Source organism: Hyla sarda, chromosome 1 (assembly GCF_029499605.1).
Source record: "Hyla sarda isolate aHylSar1 chromosome 1, aHylSar1.hap1, whole genome shotgun sequence".
In the NCBI taxonomy this organism is placed as follows: domain Eukaryota; kingdom Metazoa; phylum Chordata; class Amphibia; order Anura; family Hylidae; genus Hyla; species Hyla sarda.
The window spans coordinates 513,380,697-513,401,640 of NC_079189.1; the positions used below are offsets into that span (position 1 = coordinate 513,380,697).

Below are 20,944 nucleotides of genomic sequence, written 5' to 3' on the forward strand. Positions count from 1 at the left end.
TGTTGTTCTCAAACCTTAGAAACATTTACAGAGTATCACATCAACAGAATACACAGAAAAGGAAGAGCATTAAAAGAAAACAGAAAAAAACATGTCCAGTCCGGATTTTACAGAGATATATAAATGTTTTCCTACCGACCTATATTATGGAGGCTTTCAAGTTAATGAGGCCCATACAACAATACAGCAAACCACAGCAACAAAAAACCAAACGAGAACAAAACAAAACCAGAACAGAACAACAAAGGGGGAAAAAAAAAGGATTTCTTTTCAACTTCCTGCCATAAATAATACTTTTTGGGTTGTGCAATTTAGTTTAGGGTAAATATAAAGGTGTCATTGCTAAGTACAATTGGTTTAGCAAAAAAAAACAATCCCTCATATGGGTCTGAAGATGGAAAAATAAAAGAGTTAGGACTATTAAAAGAAGAGGAGGAAAAAATTTAAAGGACATGTCCGGTGCTCACTTTTCTTATTGTATCCGTTCCGGGTTGCAAAAAAGAAAATAAGCTTTCTCTTGCCTGCCTACGCTCCCCGATGCTCCGGTACAGGCATTCGGTCCCCGGACTGTATTCTTCTTACTTCCGGTTAGCCCGGCACGTCACACGGAACTTCAGCCTATCACTGGCCGAGTCTGGACATCGCTGCGGCTGGTGATAGGCTGAAGCTCCGTGTGACGTGCCGGGCTAATAGGAAGTAAGAAGAATACAGCCCAGGGACCGAACACCTGTACCGGAATACCGTGGGTGCGTAGGCAGGTAAGAGAAAGTTTGTTTTCTTTTATTTTGCAGCCTGGAACGGATACAATAAGAAAAGAGTGCACCAGACATCTCCTTTAAATTAAAAATCAAAACTGTGTCCTCAAGACCAAAATGGGCTGTGTCCTTAAGAGGTTAGGTGTCACTGCATCACACCACAGTATCATACTGCTTTGGGAAGAGGATCCAGTGCTTGGCATGAGAACTATATTTGTTGGAGCATAAGGGGCACTATAAATAAGTAAGGAGGGGGCTAACATGTGGTGACACAAAGGAGGTCAAATCACTGTGTGATGGAACAAAAGGAGCCATGATATCGTGTGTGGGCACAAAGGGGTCATTATTAATATCTGTGGGTATAAAGAGAGGTAACTACTATGTAGGAGCACAGTGTGAAAGGGCACAAATGGGGAACCTGACTTTGGTGGGGGATCTAAAGGGGGCGCTATGACTACTTGGGGGGGGGGGGGGCGCATAATAAGGTAAGTACAATAACTGTGTATATATTATAGAACAGGCAAAATCCACTGTACATAACATTTTGTGTAGTGTGTATTAAAAACTGTAGCTCAACCCAATCGTTGGCCATAATGAAGGAACGTCAGCACAAGCTGTTCGGCATATAAACAAAGTCAGTACACATGGGCAGAAGTTTAGCATTGCTGTGTTCTCACTTGCCCATACAACTCATCTGACGCATGCGCAGTGACACAAGTGGAACTTTCAAGCACCATGTTGAAATCTGCACACAGGATTCAGGTAAATGGTGAATGAAAAAGGAAAAATTAAATTTAAAAAAAGTATTAAAAACATTTGAAGAGGCTCTGTGGAGTGGTGCTGTATGTTAAGAATATTCTCACTGGTGCATCACCTTGGACAAAAATGGGCTACCTCAGCATAATACATGTGAACAGAGACATGAAAACAACTGACCAGTCCCTAATCCCTAAAATAATTTTTATTTTTTTATTTCCTCTCTCTCCTCCCTTCCCAATTAATGATTTTCTTTCAAAGTCTATCCTTCTCTTTTTAATGAAGTCTGCTTGGTTCAAACATCTTCAACCTGCTAGTTTGCTTATCGTACCCACTTAGCCTTTGGGCAATGCGTTACCCTCCTTTTTTGCCTTTATAAATGTTGTACAGTTGTAACTTACATTTGTTAACACAGTTTTTTCTATTGAAGATTAAATATTCCTAAAACAATAAAAAAAATAATAAAAAAATAAATAAAAAAAAAACACCTGACCAAAAACAGGCCAGATTTGAGGACCTAATGAGTTAATGTTTTGAAGGTAAAAGTTTTGAAGGGGTTTTCCAGAATTTTTAGGTGGATACAGTAATATACAGCATACAGTAATAAAAAAATAAATAAAAAAAGAATTAATACTCACCCTTAAAGAGTACCTGTCATCAACAAAAACTTTTAATATGTTGTTCATAATCATTAATGAAGAGATATTGTAATATATCTTCATAAAAAAATATTAATATTTATACCAGTTTTTTCATTTTATACTTTGGCCACTAGGGGGTCTCTCTTCTATGCCTGGTCTGCAGGCAGCTTCCTATGCTTTTCATAGTAAGTGTACAGCTTTTAGGACTAATGCTGAAAGGGCTCTGGTCCTTCCACAGCAAGTTCAGTACTCTCAGCTCAGGACTCGCTCCCAGCTTGGAGCAGCACTGTGAGCTACAAGCCTACAAGGCTGTCTGGGCATGCTGGGAGTTGTAGTTTTGCAACAGCTGGAGGTACCCTGGTTGGGAAACACTGCTGCAGAGGGAGAGCAGCATACAGGAAGACTGGCAGAAGCAGAGTCCCGGCCAGGCTTCATGTGACATCATGCCTGCCGGGACCCGCCTCCTTCCACCCCTCAGAAAGACAGTGCTCCTGAGCTAATGAAGAGGGATAAAAAAAGGTATTTCCATAGCGTTTTAAACCTAAATAAACACAGGGATAGGCATAGTTAGAGTAAGGGACAGATGGGGAGGGGGATCAGGGAGAGTTTAGTTGATGACAGGACTCTTTAAATATCTCCTGCTTGAATGTCCCTCTGCCGCGCTTGCTGCGATGATGGCACGTACATTGTTTTTCTGACACTGCAGATTTCATGTATGACATGTGACTGCTGATCATACCAACTGGCTGAAATGGTCACGTGAACAAAGTAGTTGGCAGAAGGGAAGGAACTATTCATCTTTTTATTAGTGATCATAGCGAGATCATAACACAAGTACTTACAAACAAAGCAAACAATATTAACAAAATTATATTTATTACTACTTTAGATCCTGCCCCAAAAAGAAATAAGAACAGTACATGGGGACCATATTTCTATAAGCTCTATTCATACCCAGTTAACTATAAAAACGTTTCATCTATTTAAAATATGCAATGTGTGCAGAAATGTGCTGCACCAGCAAACAGTTAAGGCTGCTTTCACACTGTGAAATAGTTTCGTTTAGGAACTTCCGCCAGAAGTTCCGTCACTATATCGGCGAAACCCGGCCGTTACAAAACCCCTGACGGCCGTGACTAAATTGCATTGCAGCCTATGGGGGTTTTGTAACTGCCCGTATATGCCCGTAATTCATTACGGGCGTTATATAGTGACGGGACATCGTGGCGGAAAAATTACTGCATGTAACGGCCGGATTTTGCCGATATAGTGACGGAACTTCTGGCGGAAGTTCCTAAACGGAACTATTTCACAGTGTGAAAGCAGCCTAACATATATGCATGTATAGTGATTGTAATGACAGTATTATGCGGTATGTAAAAGACACCGTAGTTTGTAGTCGTCACCATTACATCACTTTAAAGTGATTTCTTATTTTAACCTTGGGTTTTTCCTGCACACCATACTTCAATATCAACTAATGTATACTGCTCTGAAATACACCTTAGGCACTCTTTGCTGAGTCCAGTGGTCAGAGCTCCTTAGGCACTGCCGCTGGTATTGCAGCATTTGGACTTATAAACACCTAAGGCATTTCAAACCTCATACATACTGTATTATGAAAATTGTTGTGACCAGGCCATGAATAGCCCAGTATTGTCATATTGCAAATCACAAAAAGTAATTTTACTGTTCTATATTTTCTGAAGAAAAAGTTTTCCCTTTTATTGCTTGGGAGTCAATAGTAAATACATGGTAATGTAACTAATTAGAGTTTCAATTGTTTAGAAAAGTCAACATCAAAAATTAAAGCAGATTCCTGATTGGTGAATATTTCTTACCCTATTGAGACATATAAAGGAGAGTTGGAGACCTCAGACCTATTTCAGATCCATTCCTGACTTTGTATTCAATAATTGCAAATAAAAACCCGAACATGTAAACACAACCTAACTTGTGAATATTTTGATCCTTATGTAACTAGGAGTTATGAGACTTACTATAGACTCTCTTGTGGTTCTATTGTTCACAGCGTGTTAGATCTCAGCTAGGTGATAGAGGATAGAAAATAGCATTGTTTTTGTTACAATGTATCACTGTAAGAAATAGCCTGGTGTTTAGGACATGGCTATCTGTAAGGCTAGGTTTGCACTGCATTTGTATTTACGCTAACTCTTATCGTTTTATACTCCTGAAAGAATAAAATACATCCTATAAAGAGATGCTAAAAAAGCATTCTGCTGTATACCACTGACACTTTTTTTTTGCTGTATGCAATAGTGAAGTTAACTATGCTTTTGCATACAGAAAAATAAAATGTAATAAAGCAAAAACAGTAAAATGTGTAAACACAAAACGCAGTGTGGACCCAACCTCTTGCTGCTGTGTTTAGCCAACACTGGATTTCTGTCCCAATTCAAACAGCATATCCCAGAGTATATCCCAAAATAAATAAAAAAGTTACGGTATATATTATTTAATTGTACATGAGACTGGTCAACATTTAACAAAAAAAAAAAAAAAAACACATTTGCAGAAGATGTCCTCGTGAAAAAGTTTTTATTTCTAATCTTTATTATGTCCCTCAATAACATATACAGTAACCTCCCCGACCTACGATGGCCCCGACATATGATAAAATCGACATACGATGCTTTTATATGTCGGGGCCATCGCATTAACTGCTATCCGACAGCGCAAAATGCTTAAGCTGCTGTCGGATAGCAGTGTAATGTGCCCCAGCAGGTTCACTTACCTATTCCCGCTGCTCCGGGTCCACTTCGCGATCCTTCGGTGTCTTGCGCATCTTCTCCAGGGTCCGGGCCTTGCTTTCCGGCGTCGTTATTACGTCACTACGCACGCCGCGCCAGCGCAGCAGCGTAATAACGTCACCAGAAAGCGAGGCCCGGACCCTGCAGAAGATGCGCAAGACACCGGAGGATCGCGAAGAAGACACCGGAGCAGCGGGACAGCATCGGGAGCACCTGGAACAGCAGCGGGAGTGGTGAGGACCTGGTGCGGAGCGGCGGGGACAGGTGAGTACAGCTACCTATACTTTACATTGCACGGATCCCTCAACATACGATGGATTCGACAAACGATGGGTCGTTTGGAACGAATTACCATCGTATGTTGAGGGACCACTGTACACAGGTCAATGTTTTACATAAACATTGTAATCATTTACTATGACAAAAGATGTCTTATACTGCTCAAAAAATAAAGGGAACACTAAGAGAACACATCCTATATCTGAATGAATGAAATAATCGTATGAAATACTTTTGTCTTTATATAGTTGAATGTGCTGACAACAAAATCACACAAAAATTATCAATGGAAATCAAATCTGGATATGGAGTCACACTCTACATCAAAGTTGGATCAGCCTGTAGTGTGGTTCTCCACTTTGATTTTACGTCCTTAAAACAAGTCAAAATGAGTCTCAGTAGTGTGTGTGGCCTCCACGTGCCCGTATGACCTCCCTACAATGCCTGGGCATGCTCCTGATGAGGTGGAGGATGGTCTCCTGAGGGATGTCCTCCCACACCTGGACTAAAGCATACACCAACTCCTGGACAGTCTGTGATGCAGACTGCGTTGGTTGATGGAACGAGATACGATGTCCCAGATGTGCTCAATCGGATTCAGGTCTGGGGAACGGGCGGGCCAGTCCATAGCATCAATGCCTTTCTCTTGCAGGAACTGCTGACACACTCCAGCCATATGAGGTCTAGCCTAGTATAGCATTATGAGGAACCCAGGGCCAACCGCACCAGCATATGGTCTCACGAGGGGTCTGAGGATCTCATCTCGGTACCTAATGGTAGTCAGGCTACCTCTGGCAAGCACATGGAGGGCTGTGCGACCCCCCAAACAAATGCCACCCCACACCATTACTGACCCACCACCAAACCGGTCATGCTGGAGGATGTTGTAGACAGCAGAACGTTCTCCACGGTGTCTCCATACTCCGTCACGTGTTCAGTGTGAACCTGCTTTCATCTGTGAAGAGCAAAGGGTGCCAGTGGCAAATTTGCAAATCTTGGCGTTCTCTGGCAAATGCCAAACATCCTGCACAGTGTTGGGCTGTAAGCACAACCCTCACCTGTGGACGTCAGGCCCTCATACCACCCTCATGGAGTCTGTTTCTGACTGGTTGAGTGGACATATTTGTGGCCTGCTGGAGGTCATTTTGCAGGGCTCTGGCAGTGCTCCTCCTTGCACAAAGGCGGAGGTAGCGGTCCTGCTGCTGGGTTATTGCCCTCCTACGGCTTCCTCCATGTCTCCTGATGTACTGGCCTGTCTCCTGGTAGTGCCTTCATGCTCTGGACACTGTGCTGACAGACACAGCAAACCTTCTTGCCACAGCTCGCATTGATGTGCCATCCTGAATGAGCTGCACTACCTGAGCCACTTGTGTGGGTTGTAGACTCTGTCTCATGCTACCACTAGAGTGAAAGCACCACTAGCATTCAAAAGTGACCAAAACCCCAGCCAGGAAGCATAGGAACTGAGAAGTGGTCTGTGGTCACCCCTGCAGAACCACTCCTTTATTAGGGGTGTCTTGCTAATTGCCTATAATTTCCACCTGTTGTCTGTTCCATTTGCACAACAGCATGTGAAATTGATTGTCAATCAGTGTTGCTTCCTGAGTGGACAGTGTGATTTCACAGAAGTGTGATTGACTTGGAGTCACATTGTGTTGTTTAAGTGTTTCCTTAATTTTTTTTGAGCAGTGTAATTTGATCATATCTGTCAAAGAATAAAAACAGATTCGTACTGACCTGAGGTAGGTCTGTCAACTCCAGATCACTGATGTTTAACCCCACAGATGCCACAGTCAACAGTGACTGCATCTAAGTAGCTGACACAAGGAGGGTGTGCTCCTCGTACTCTATCAAGTTTCTTGCAACACAGTCCTGATACTAATGGCTTTAAAGGCAGCTGGAGTCCTAAAAATTACCTCCAGGTCCTTTATATACATAATATTAGTTTATCTTCAGAAGTTTATTGTATCCAAATAGGTAACAACCAGAAAATGTACACAATATAAAAAAATCCTATAAAATGTAATCTTCAATAGATACTCTAAAATTATTCCTACATACATACAATCAATAAATAGATATACCAGACAAAGAAAAACCAAACCTAAACTGTCCCTCAAGGTAACAGGTTAAGCCTGGCTACATTTACAATGACTGCCCTACAAAGGGTCAATCTTTTGCTGCACCCTAGGTTGTTAACCATCCTAGACCCTATGCTCACCCAGGGATGCAGGGGTGGGAACAAAAGTGTATTTATTATGAAAAAGCGCATATGCCCGATATTCAAAACTAAGAGATAGTGCACTTTAGAACACAAATATAAAAATGTATATAGGTTACTTGGATGTTCAGAGAATATATCTAGTTCAATAGTATTATCTTAATTGAAACACAATGATGTGTCTATCCTATCCAACGCATTTCTCTATGGCCTTTTCAAATCGACAATAGTTCATCAGGGATAAAAACAAATAAGTTTTAACCCCTTAAGGACCAAGCCCATTTTGGCCTTAAGGACCAGACCAATTTTATTTTTGCATTTTCGTTTTTTCCTCCTCGCTTTCTAAAAATCATAACTCTCTTATATTTCCATCCACAGACCCATATGAGGGCTTGTTTTTTGCATCACCAATTGTACTTACATCATTTATTTTACCATAAAATGTACGGCGCAACCAAACAAATATTATTTATGTGGGAAAATTGAAAAGAAAACCGCAATTTAGCAAATTTTGGAAGGTTTTGTTTTCACGCTGTACACTTTCCGGTAAAAATTACATGTTTTCTTTATTCTGTGGGTCAATATGATTAAAATGATACCCATGATATATTCTTTTAAAAAAAATCTCAAACCATTTTAACAAAATTTGTATGTTTGAAATTGCCCTATTTTGACCACCTATAACTTTCTAATTTTTCCGTATATGGGGCGATATGAGGGCTCATTTTTTGCGCCATGGTCTGTAGTTTTATCAGTACCACTTTTGCTTAGGTTTTACTTTTTATTAATTTTTTATAAAAAATGTTTTGAATAAAATGTGACAAAAAAAGCAGCAATTTTAGACTTTTAAATTTTTTTTTACATTTACGCCATTCACCGTACGGGATGATTAACAATATATTTTAATAGTTCATACTTTTACGCACGCAGAAATACCAAATATGTGTATTAATTATTTTTTTTACGCTTTTTGGGGGGTAAAAACGGACGTTTTACTTTTTATTGGGGAGGGGATTTTTCTAATTTTTTAACTTTTTTATTTTACACAGCCGGGCAGCTTTCACTTTCGTTTTAGATGCCGCATCTAAAGGGTTAATAGCGCGCGGCACCGCGATCGCTGCCGCGCGCTATTAGCCCCGGGTCCCGGCATCAGATACATGCCGGGACCGACCCGATATGACGCGGGGTCACTGCGTGCCCCGCGTTATATCGCGGGAGCCAGCCAAGGACGTGAATAAACGTCCTTGGTCATTAAGGGGTTAAGAGTCTCCTCTGTCCTCCACTCGTTACCTGTATTAATGGCACCTGTTTGAACTTGTTATCAGTATAAAAGACACCTGTCCAAAACCTCAAACAGTCACACTCCAAACTCCACTATGGCCAAGACCAAAGCGCTGTCGAAGGACACCAGAAACTAAACTGTAGACCTGCACCAGGCTGGGAAGACTGAATCTGCAATAGATAAGCAGCCTGGTGTGAAGAAATTAACTGTGGGAGCAATTATTAGAAAATGGAACACATACAAGACCACTGATAATCTCCCTGGATCTGGGCCTCCACGCAAGATCTCAACCAATGGTGTCAAAATAATCACAAGAAGGGTGAGCAAAAATCCCAGAACCACATGGGGGGAACCCAGTGAATGACTTGCAGATAGCTGAGACCAAAGTAACAAAAGCTACCATCAGTAACACACTACGAAGCCAGGGACTCAAATCATGCAGTGTCAGACGTGTCCCCCTGCTTAAGCCAGTACATGTCCGGGCCCATCTGAAGTTTGGTAGAGAGCAATTGGATGATCCGGAAGAGTATTGGGGGGAATGTCATATGTCAGATGAAACCAAAGTAGAACTTTTTGGTAAAAACTCAACTTGGGTTTGGAGGAGAAAGAATGCTAAGTTGCATCCAAAGAACACCATACCTACTGTGAAGCATGGGGGTGAAAACATCATGCTTTGGGGCTATTTTTCTGCTAAGGGATCAGGACGACTGATCCGTGTAAAGGAAAGAATGAATGGGGCCATGTACCGTGAGATTTTGAGTGAAAACCTCCTTCCATCAGCAAGGGCATTAAAGATGAAACGTGGCTGAGTCTTTCAGCATGACAATGATCCCAAACACACTGCCCGGGCAACGAAGGAGTGGCTTCATAAGAAGCATTTCAAGGTCCTGGAGTGGCTTAGCCAGTCTCCAGATCTCAACCCCATAGAAAACCTTTTGGAGGGAGTTGAAAGTCTGTGTTGCCCAGCAACAGCCCCAAAACATCACTGCTCTAGAGGAAATCTGCATGGAGGAATGGGCCAAAATACCAGCAACAGTGTGTGAAAACCTTGTGAAGACTTACAGAAAACATTTGACCTCTGTCATTGTCACCAAAGGGTATATAACAAAGTATTGAGATGAACATTTGTTATTGACCAAATACTTATTTTCCACCATAATTTGCAAATTAATTCTTTAAAAAATCAGACAATGTGATTAGAGATGAGTGAACTTACAGTAAATTCAATTCGTCACGAATTTCTCGGCTCGGCGGTTACTGACTTTTCCTGCATAAATTAGTTCAGCCTTCCGGTGCTCCGGTGGGTTGGAAAAGGTGGATACAGTCCTAGGAAAGAGTCTCCTAGGACTGTATCCACCTTTTCCAGCCCACAGGAGCACCTGAAAGCTGAACTAATTTATGCAGGAAAAGTCATCTACTGCCGAGCCGAGAAGTTCGTGACGAATCAAATTTACTGTAAGTTCGCTCATCTCTAAATGTGATCTTATGGCTTTTTTCTTCTCATTATGTCTCTCATAGTTGATATATACCTATGATGAAAATTACAGGCCTCTCATCTTTTAAAGTGGGGGAATTTGCACAATTGGTGGCTGACTAAATACTTTTTTGCCCCACTGTATATGATGATGTCGGCACCTTCAATATATGGGTGCTACAATGTGTGAAGATAATTGTGACAGCCTAGTGTACCCCAAAATGGTAACAATAAAATTTATTCACTATAATCATTTAAAAAAAAAAAAAAGTATTTGTCTCAAATCCGGAAAATATAAAATAATAAGAGAACAAAATTTTGTATGTGTCCCAATATGGTACCAATCAAAAGCACAGGTTGTTGGAACAGCTTTGAGGTCATAAAACTCACTAAAAAAACAAAAAAATTCCTTGTGGGGGTGTAATTTCCAAAATTGGATCAATTGTTTTCACTGATGTTTCCTCTGTACTGTGCCTACAGGAACTCTTTAAATGTGACCTGAAAAAAACATTCTAGCAATAAATCTCAGCTATACAAAGCCAAATACCTCTGCTTCCTGTCTGAGTCCTGCTGTGTGCCCAAAAGTGGTTTATGATCATATATGGGTACTCAAGAGAAACTGCATAACAGATTTTGGGGTTCCATTTCTATATTCCATGTGAAATAAAGAAAAAAAATTGTTTATGACCTAAAGCTTATAAATGCTATGAAATATCTGTGAGATCAAAATGCTTACATATCCATCCCCATGGGGCATAGTTACCAAAATTTGATCATTTAGATTTTGGGAGTGTTTTTTTTATGTTTTGGCACTTTAACTGTTTTGTAAACCTGCAATGGTGCCTAATAAAAAGTTGGCCCCCAAATCTATTTTTTAAAGCTTCAGAAATGGGTAAGATATAATGGCCCTCATTTACTAAGAGTGTTGGGTTTCTACTTGCAGGATTCCTCTCTATTTACTATGGGGATTGACAGATTTACAAGTCGGGAACATTTGATGACCAGCTATTTCTAGGTGGAAATTTCCAGCCATTTATTCACAAGATTTTCTGTGAATTCAATAGTAAATAGGTTGGGTTGTGAAATCACGCCCCTTTCTGATTGACCACGCCCTCATTGAGGCAGACCACACCCCTTTTACCTTCTCACAATGCAATGTCAGGTTTGTCAGATTTTCCGGTCGCACACTTGCGCAGACTGCCGCAGACATGTCGCAGACTCATTGCGCCAGAATAACCTGACCCAAACTAGTCGGTTTTAGATTAGTAAATGAGGGCCACTGAGTTGAATGGTATCGGCATAATTACAAAAAGAAATTATAAGTAAAATTTTACCTCAAATTCACTGTGAAATACTGAACAGTCAACATGCAAATATTTTGAAGGCTGCACTTTTTATATTAATATAATATTTAAAGAAAATGTCTAAAAAAATGTCTATACAGAACACCATTAAATCTAAAATAAGCTGTGTCCTTTAGGGGTTAAACAGCTTTTTACTTAACCTCTTAAGGACGCAGGGCGTACCTGTACGCCCGGTCCCGGTATAAAATGCTAGGTCACCCCGGGACCCTGGGCTAATAGCGTGCTAAGGTCCCCTCACTTGCCTCCATCGTGTCAAATCATTGATTGATATCTCCAAGCCTGAAATCCAGGCTTGAGCAATCGACCGCCGATGATCTGTGTATGAGATCGGTATGTTCAGTGAAAAAGTCACCAGGGGGGCTATAACACTGCAAAAAAAAAGTGTAAAAAATAAGTTAATAAAGATCTTTAACACCTTCCCTAATAAAAGTAAGAATCACCCCCCCCCCCCTTTTCCCATTTAAAAAAAAAACAACTGTGTAAATAAAAATAAACATATGTGGTATCGCCGCATGTGGAATTGTCCAAACTATAAAAATATATCGTTAATTAAACTGCACAGCCAATGGCGTATGCACAAAAAAATTAAAAAAGTCCAAAATAGCGTATTTTTGGTCACTTTTTATATCATGAAAAAATTAATAAAAAGCGATTAAAAAGTCTGATCAATATAAAAATCGTACTGGCAAAAACTTCAGATCACGGTGCAAAAAATGAGTCCTCATACCGGCCCGTACACGGAAAAATAAAAAAGTTATAGGGGTCAGAAAATGACAATTTTAAACGTATAAATTTTCCTGCATGTAGTTATGATTTTTTTTAGAAGTACAACAAAATCAAACCTATATAAGTAGGGGATCATTTTAACCGTATGGACCAACAGAATAAAGATAAGATGTAATTTTTACCAAAAAAATGCACTGCGTAGAAACGCAAGCCCCCAAAATTTACAAATTGAATTTTTTTCTTCAATTTTGTCGCACAATGAATCTTTTTTTCCGTTTCGCCGTGGATATTTTGGTAAAATGACTAATGTCACTGCAAAGTAGAATTGGTGGCGCAAATAATAAGCCATCATATGGAATTTTAGGTGCAAAATGTAAAGTGTTATGATTTTTAGAAGCTGATGAGGAAAAAAATGAAAATGCAAAAACGAAAAAACCCTGCGTCCTTAAGGGGTTAATAATATCATAGAAAACTATAGCTCAGTGTTTCTCCCTTTGGTCTATGCTGCCCTAAGATACCTGACAAATTCCCTTTAAGGCTAAGTTTCCACTTGGTTTTTTCTCTGGCAGTTTTTGGAAAACTGCCACTGCAGTTTTTGAGCCAAAGCCAGAAGTGGATCCATAAGGAATATGAAATATAAAGGAAGGACTTACACTTCTCCTCCGTTATGGATCCACTTCTGACTTTGGCTCAAAAACTGCAGTGGCAGTTTTCCAAAAAACTGCCAGAAAAAAACCAAGTGGAAACTTAGCCTAAAAGTTACTGGCAAAAAGAGAGAGACAGAGAGCGTGCCTAAAACCTTGTTATATCTTGGTTATAAAGCTAATGATTTCAGCATATGTGCTTTCATGAAATACTCTAAAATGATAATACAGTGACACAACTGGTAGAATAAAGTTTTTAATAACTGTACAAAACATTTAAACATTAAAAGAACATTTAATAATCAAATATATTACAAAGCTATTGACAATTTAAGTGTTCATGTCTTTTAGAAAAAAAAAATTCACATGTCACAGAGACATATCAAAACTTTTTATCAGTCGGGGTCTTAATGCTGACACCCTCAACAATCAAAACAATGAGCAGGGAGAAGCATGCATTAGCACGTTTCACTCCCATAGATCTCCATCCTGTGGCTTTAAAATAGGTCTATGGGGCCGTCCAGATAAGAAGGAGATGGACGGAGATCACTGCAAGCCTCTCCTTCCTCCATGATCCTTGATCTCCTGATCAGTGAGGCTCTTGGCACTAAGACCCCAACTGATCAAAACTTTAACATGTCTCTGTGATATGTTAAATGATTTTCTAAATGACAGGGACACTTTAAAGAAGCCTAATAATTTTAATACTTTGGTAATACTTTTTGGAACATTCAAGGGAACGTCATTAACACTGTTTTCTGTAGCACAGTCAATGACATAACGTACGATTACCTTCCATCTTATCCTAGCAGACAATAGCATCAACATGAAAATAAACAAAGAGCAATACTGAAACACATCTGGCATGTTAGGAATGATGAGCAGCAATTTTTGGACAACTTTTCGAAGGCTTAATATTTTGCTGGAGTGAAAGGAGCAGTGCATGGATCCTGTAAATCTGAATTGATAAAAACAAGCAAAAACAATACTCAGTAAAGGTGTTTCCATGGAAGCATAAACATTTTTCTTTAATCCATGCAATGAAGCACCTACAGACTACTCTCTCCAGGACACAGAATTAGTGAGTAATAGAAGAAAGCCTTTTCAATTAGACTGTATTTGTTTTCTGTGCACTGCCTGTGCACTAGTGAAAATACAAGATGAGCTTGTGATTAAAATATAAGGTGGCAAAAAAAATTATTAAAAGAAATAATGTTACAGTCATACAGAATATTAACACCAGGCAGGTGTTGGACAGTCTTATCTAAAACTATTTAGTTTAAGATCTATGCAACTTAAAGTGTACCTGTAAAGCTAAGATCCACCAGTTCTTCAGATCAGGCACGGAGAGACCCAGATCTACACTCGTGGTCTGGTTAATGAAGCAATTGTATGATGTCCAGTAAGTTATAAGTCCTCTTAATTAGAAATGGACTTGTGCACAGAACTCGCTGGCTATCATATGGTTGCCTCGATAACCTAACTCATCAGCATAGACCATCAACTCCTAAAGAACAGGCGTAAAATTTTGACATGTATTGTGTTCTGACTGTAGCTGCTGTAGGTTAAAGGGGTTGTCCAGGGATAAAGGTCTTTGTTGTTTTTATTTTGAGAAATCCCCCCAGGTGTTTAAAAACAAAACAAAACAAGGAATACTTGCCTGTTCTGATCCCCCTGCTGCTGCAGTTCTGATGGCTCCCAGTCCCCACACTCTGTTTTTTTCCTGCTTCTGTTGACATGTGAAACGTGCTGTCTTCTGAAATTGTCTGCTTAATCAATCTCAGGTCAGTGATTTACCGAGCGGGTATTTTTTGCATGTCATTAGAAGCAAAAAGAAGCAGAGAGCACTTGGGACTGGGAGCTTATTTAAGACTTACATTTGCATCACCCTGGTTCATAAAAAATAAAAATAAAAAAAGAGTACACAAACAATCCCACACAAGATTTTGTGTGCATCGGGGTAAGGGGGGGGGGGGGGGGGGGGGTGTTCGAGAACACCATGCTATATAAGATCTTAGTATTTTATATCAACAATAAAAGAGGAATTGTGTTAATTTGGGGGCCATCTTTGTGCAGCCTGTGATCACATAGTGAGACCACAGAGTTACCTCATGTGTTGGTCTATGATGTGATTTCCAGGGAATCCTGGATGAGTTAGCACATGCAGGCAGATGCCGAGTATTATGACATTCGGATGACTCCTTTCACAGTCTTTCACAGAAAACTCTTTACTCAGAAAGAATCTGTGTCAGACGTTCTGCTCATCAAAAACAATTCAGCCGTCCTCTCAGACATTCTGGTGCACAGATGCTTGAGTGGGCTTCTGTTGTGAAAGAATATTTGGTGCAGTATTACAGAACATACTAAGACTTTCAGGATATGAAACCCAAATGTGTTTTACTAGCATTAATTGGGTGCTGTCACTAGGCAAGAGCAACAGATTTTTATGAATCACTGCAGTCTGGAAATACGAAAAGCTGTCCAAGAGCGATGATGTAAAGCAACACAAAATATACATTTATGAATGGTTAAAGTGTGTCAAGAAAACGCTGCTGTTTCTTTCTTAACTCCTAATAGCATATACATGCTTCTGAACAGTAAACTAATTAGAAAGTTCTAAAATATAAATAATGCTATATTGTGTATTGACTACACTAGATATTAAAGGCTATGGACGCCTTTGGGGTGACTTTTTTGGATTTGTTACAAAATGAATGTATTTTAGGATAAAAAATTTTTTTATAGTATTCTTTTTATTTATTAAATTGTTTGGCTTCTACAGGATCTCTGTTAAAGACCCCAATTGATAGCTAAATATTCTTTCAATCTATCAAATAAGCTTGAGTATGATTAAATCTATTTATTTTTATTCCAAAATACATGCATTTAAAAAAATAAAATAAAAAAAATAAAAACGCCCCCAAGGTACCCAAAGCCTCTAAATTTCTATAGGAGGCATGAAAACACTCTGAAAGCTTTTACATTCTCTTTATCACTGTACTAAAACAATAGCTTGCCAATGAATATGAAAACACACTCTCGCCAACATATTCCGTTTTACCTTTTGGACACTTGTCAAAGTCTAAAGCCAAATTTTAATGAGACTGTGGCTCTGCAAGGTCACTAAATCTTTTGCTGACTAACCTCCAAAAGAGACATTGCAGATTGAAGGTGGCGACAAGCAGCAGCGCAGAGCTCAACTTCCTAAACCCGTGTGAGAATGACTTAGTGAGTGGGGGTGGAAGATTGTGTTTCACAGCAGCAAAACAGAATTTTCCCGCATTGACCGTTGATGGATATGTTAGTAGTTTTGTTTCCTTTTAGTGTGCTTACATTTTTCAAGAACAGAAATTTTGATCATTTGGCAATAGACATATACTGCAGTCAACTTCAGTGTTCACAAGGTTTACAACATTGTATGGTACCTATATTATTATTTATTCTACTCTAATACTATATAATCTGCTTAATTTACAAAAATCCTTTAAAGAGAATCTGACAGCAGGTTCGCCCATACTAACCTACTGGTACTAGGGGATAGTGCGTGTGACACTAATCACAGCTGTGTTTTTATTTTGTCGCCTATGTCACACAGTTTAGGCAACACAAGACATACAAATGAGTATGCTTAGCGCACTGAAGTATTTTGCTACTCCCACCTGGCAGGTCCAATAAGAACGCCCCCTTATAAATATGCGTAACCTTCCCTAGCAGAAGAGGCGTTATCACTGTCACTTGTCCAAATCACCTAAATGGCGCGACCTAGGCAAAAAATTAAAAAAAAACTTTGATCAGTGCCACCTGCACTATTACCCAACAGGTTGATATGGGCGACCCAGCTGTTAGATTCCCTTTAAACATATAAAATTTCTATAAAAATCTGAACACATTATGACACAACATATGTAAATATTATACTCTAATAATTATTGAACTAATGGGGTTTAGAAACCCACATAACAAAGATTATTTCCCAGAAACATTTATATAAATGATCTTTTTTTTTTTTGTTAAACTTTTTGTTCTATTTGTTCCTTGAAGAGTTTCATGACAAATCCTCCAGAAGCTGTCTTGAACAGCAAATATGCTTACGTATACAGGGAGACATTTTTGCATAACAATATTGCTGTAGAACTTGGTAGAACTGACTTTTTTTATTATAATTGTTTATTTAGTAGTCACTTTTTTATTTTTTTTTTATTTTTTAACATAAGACATTTAAAGTGTACCTGTCATTTGCAAAAACTTTTTATATTATGTAGATAAGATCATTGGGGAAGATTTATCAAAACCTGTCCAGAGGAAAAGTTGCCCAATTGGCCATAGCAACCAATCAGATCACTTCTTTCATTTTTAACAAGGCCATCTGATTGGTTGCTATGGGCAACTGGGTAACTTTTCCTTTGCACAGGTTTGTGTAAACCTCCAGCATTATATGTATATTTTTTAATATACATTGGATAAAAAAAAATGTGTATATTTTTGGGTGAAAAATGCTGTCCCTGCAGCTATTGCCTGTGTGTCTCTGTGAGGAGACCAAATACAGGAAGTGTGGGCAGGACAAGCAGGGCTCTGTGCATTAAGGACAATCAGGACTCTGTGCAGGCTTCTGGCTTGTCAATCATCCTGTTGTGTGAGCCTGGGGCGTGTCACAGAGTCCTGCTTGTCCTGCCCACACTTCCTGTATTTTGTCTCTGCACATAGACACACAAGCAATATCTGCAGCGACAAGACAGCATTTTATTTTCACCTAAAAATATACACATTTTTTAAACCAATGTATATTACAAATATATTATCTACATTATTTAAAACTTTTTTTGTAAATGGCAGGCACACTTTAAGCTTAATGCCAACCTCTTTAAAAGCTGAAAAGGCAGACATATTCCTTGCTCTATAAAGCCATTCTTTTGTACATTATGTATAATATGTGCAAGAAGGGTGTCAATATTAAAATATAGAATATAAAATACTGAAAATATGGTTTGGTCAGTAACAACGTATACTAAAAGTGGAAGTGTTTATGAGACAATAGTGCTGGTCAGATATTTTAAAGTAACATTTCAGGAAAAATTGATACACTGCTATGACTAATGCAAGACCTTGGGGGTCAATGTGTGACACAGGGATTCATAGACCACCAAAGACAGTCATGCTCCACCCCTCAGGCCCTGCAAGAGGCATAGCAGAGTATCAGCTTTTCCCATAGCGCTACCTTAAGACATTCGAAGCTGGCTGTTACTGAGCGGCGCTTCATAACTGCTTCTTTTTAATATTTTAAGAACTGGTGAAGAAGATGCCAAATTATGAAGGACAGAGAGAAGAACCTGCATATTAAATCCAGGGTTCTCAAGAATAGACTCTGGAATAGACTGTAAAAAGTTACTCAGATTTTGCATTGTGGCTAAAGCTTTCAGGTAGGATTCCACTACCGAATTTCTGAAGGTAGTGTGTTTATTTTTTACATTGTTAACTAAAAAAGCAGAATTGGGATATAGCGTTTTGGCAGTAACTGTATCTGAAGGCAAACCATACACAGAAATCAAATTAACCACCATTTTGCAGAGGAGAAATGCGCTAAATTCTAGTTTATGTTGATCGGATATTTGAACGGCACATTTGTGAAAATCCTCAATTGTTTCTTCCACCTGGACAATTGCAAAAAGTTCATTTTTTTGCTTTGGAGAAAGGACATGATCCAGCGGAAACTTCCCATCAGAATCCTGTTGCTGCAAAAGGATTGGTCCTGAAAAGACACAGGGAGTTAATGCAGAATGGACACACCACTTTATGGGATGAAAGCAAATCTAAACCACACAGCCCTATTATACCTCTGCATATATAAACAGATTTTTCATTTGGGATGTTGGAAGAGGTTGGTGATGATAACTTTAAAAGCTGGGGTGGCAGCCAATTGTTTGTCATACATATTAGGACAAAGATCTATAGATCTCTACGTAGGTAACTATGACAACCAAAATTGGCTGTCCAGGTATACTGGGAGTTGTAGTTTTGCAACAGCTGGACGCACAGGGGTTAGGAAACACTGGTGTAAACAATCGATAATTTTGGTTGTCATAGTTAACCCCTATCCTGTAGATAGTTCAGTTCCCTGGAGTATCCATTCAAAAATAATTTTTTTCTTACACACACATACATTATACATATATATATATATATATACACAGTGGCCCCTCAAGTTACAATATTAATTGGTTCCAGGACGACCATTGTATGTTGAAACCATTTTATGTTGAGACCAGAACTCTATGGAAACCTGGTAATTGGTTCTGAAGCCACCAAAATGTCATCCAAAAATAGGAAAAAGTGAGGATTAAAGAAAAATAAGTAAATAACTAATATAGATAAAGCAAATCCTTACATATATAAAAGTAAGAAAGATCTGCTGGGAGCTATAATCACTGTCTATGTCAGTGTTTCCCAACCAAGGTGCATCCAGCTGTTGCAAAACTGCAACTCCCAGCATGCCCGGACAGCCAACGGCTGTCCGGGCATGCTGAGAGTTGTAGTTTTGCAACAGCTGGAGGCACCCTGGTTGGGAAACAATGGTTTATGTAGAGGACAGGAGCTTCTTCAGGGTCCTATACAGTACACAGAGTGTCCTAAATGGAGCCACTAACCCTGGCACAAGTAAGGAGTAATACGGAACTTGTAGTTCCTCCCTTTTACTGTAGGGGGCGCTACCAGACAGCCAGTCAGTCAGTGCATGCACTTCAGTATTAGAGGTGATTTACCAGTAAAATGCCCATTCTGATTGGTCAGTTCCTCCAGTTGTGACACGTTTCACAGATCTGGACTGTCCGGAGCATTGTATGTTGAGTCTGGTTTCAAGTTACAATGGTCCAGAAAAGACCATTGTATGTTGAAACTATTGTATGTTGAGGCCATTGTAAGTTGAGGGATCACTGTATATATATATATATATATGTGTGTGTGTGTATGTAGAGAGAGAGAGATATGTAAATAAATAAATATTTTTTAAATATCTTTAGAAACTATTATATTTAGTGAAAGAGGTGTTCTTAAAGCCATAGTGCATTGACTATACAATGGAAGGACAAATGGAGCAATTAACTATTGCAAAGCAAGTCAAGTTACAGTCCAAAAATAAAAAAAAATTAAAAAAATTATAATAATGATGATAATGACACCATACCAAATAAGTCTAATTGCAACAACGACATCATAAGAATACATTTAAATAATTAGGATTGCTGCACCTAGAATGCACAGTAGAAAAAAAATATGTTCTAGAAACAGCACAAATCCATCTTAGACGTCTTATGCAGTTCTCTACACCTGGTGTTAGCTTAGTTGACAGGCCAATCCCCAGATTGTGACAGTGGCAGAGAGGAGTATGCATACTGCCAGCACTGGTCTGTGAAAAACTTGATGAATGCAAGTTCAACTAGATCTCCTCCCATAGGACAAGAGGATCATCCTCTACAAATTTTTCACATCAGTCCAGAAAAATAAAAAAAAAATAAAAAAAAACTTGCACCACAGCTATTTCCTACAGGGGCAGTGTCTGATCTAATATTGGTAGCGGCATCACTTAGACTGATTGAAGTGCAGCCAGGTATTGGCTTGAGTTGCCTCGGTTGATAAATAAAACACCTAGGAGACAAGACACATACACTTCAATAAACAGCAGCCACGAGGAACGATGAAGACTGAGTGAGACAGACACTGATCTAGCATTTCCAATAGAAACACAGAGCGGCCTTTAGAGGGCAGGAGAAGCCTACAAGAAAAATTAAAAAAAGGGTGGCAGGAACCAACAATGGTGATTTAAGTGCCATAAAATGTGTTGTGTTGTAATCTATGAAAGATTTAATCTCTACAGCCATATAATAGGTTTAAAAAAATATTACATCATTTTGAACTTAAAAAAAAAAAAAAAGATATGAAAAAAAAAATTCAATCCTGCAATGTCGATCCTGCCACGCTAATATCCTATTAAACCCTCCCAACTTTTCATTCACAAAATATATTTTGTTTTATAAATGA

At 39.1% G+C, this 20,944-nt stretch overlaps 1 protein-coding gene across 6 annotated transcripts in view; it reads right to left on the reverse strand.

Moving 5' to 3' along the window:
* Positions 1 to 13,153: 13,153 nt before the first annotated feature.
* Positions 13,154 to 20,944, reverse strand: part of SLF1 (SMC5-SMC6 complex localization factor 1) — a 130,855-nt gene continuing 123,064 nt past the window's right edge. For all 6 annotated transcript variants that reach the window (XM_056538098.1, XM_056538130.1, XM_056538139.1 and 3 more), the window contains one exon: positions 13,154 to 18,659. In XM_056538098.1, the coding sequence (XP_056394073.1) occupies positions 18,130 to 18,659 (530 nt within the window). In that variant the 3' untranslated portion in view covers positions 13,154 to 18,129. The remainder of the gene's footprint in view (positions 18,660 to 20,944) is intronic.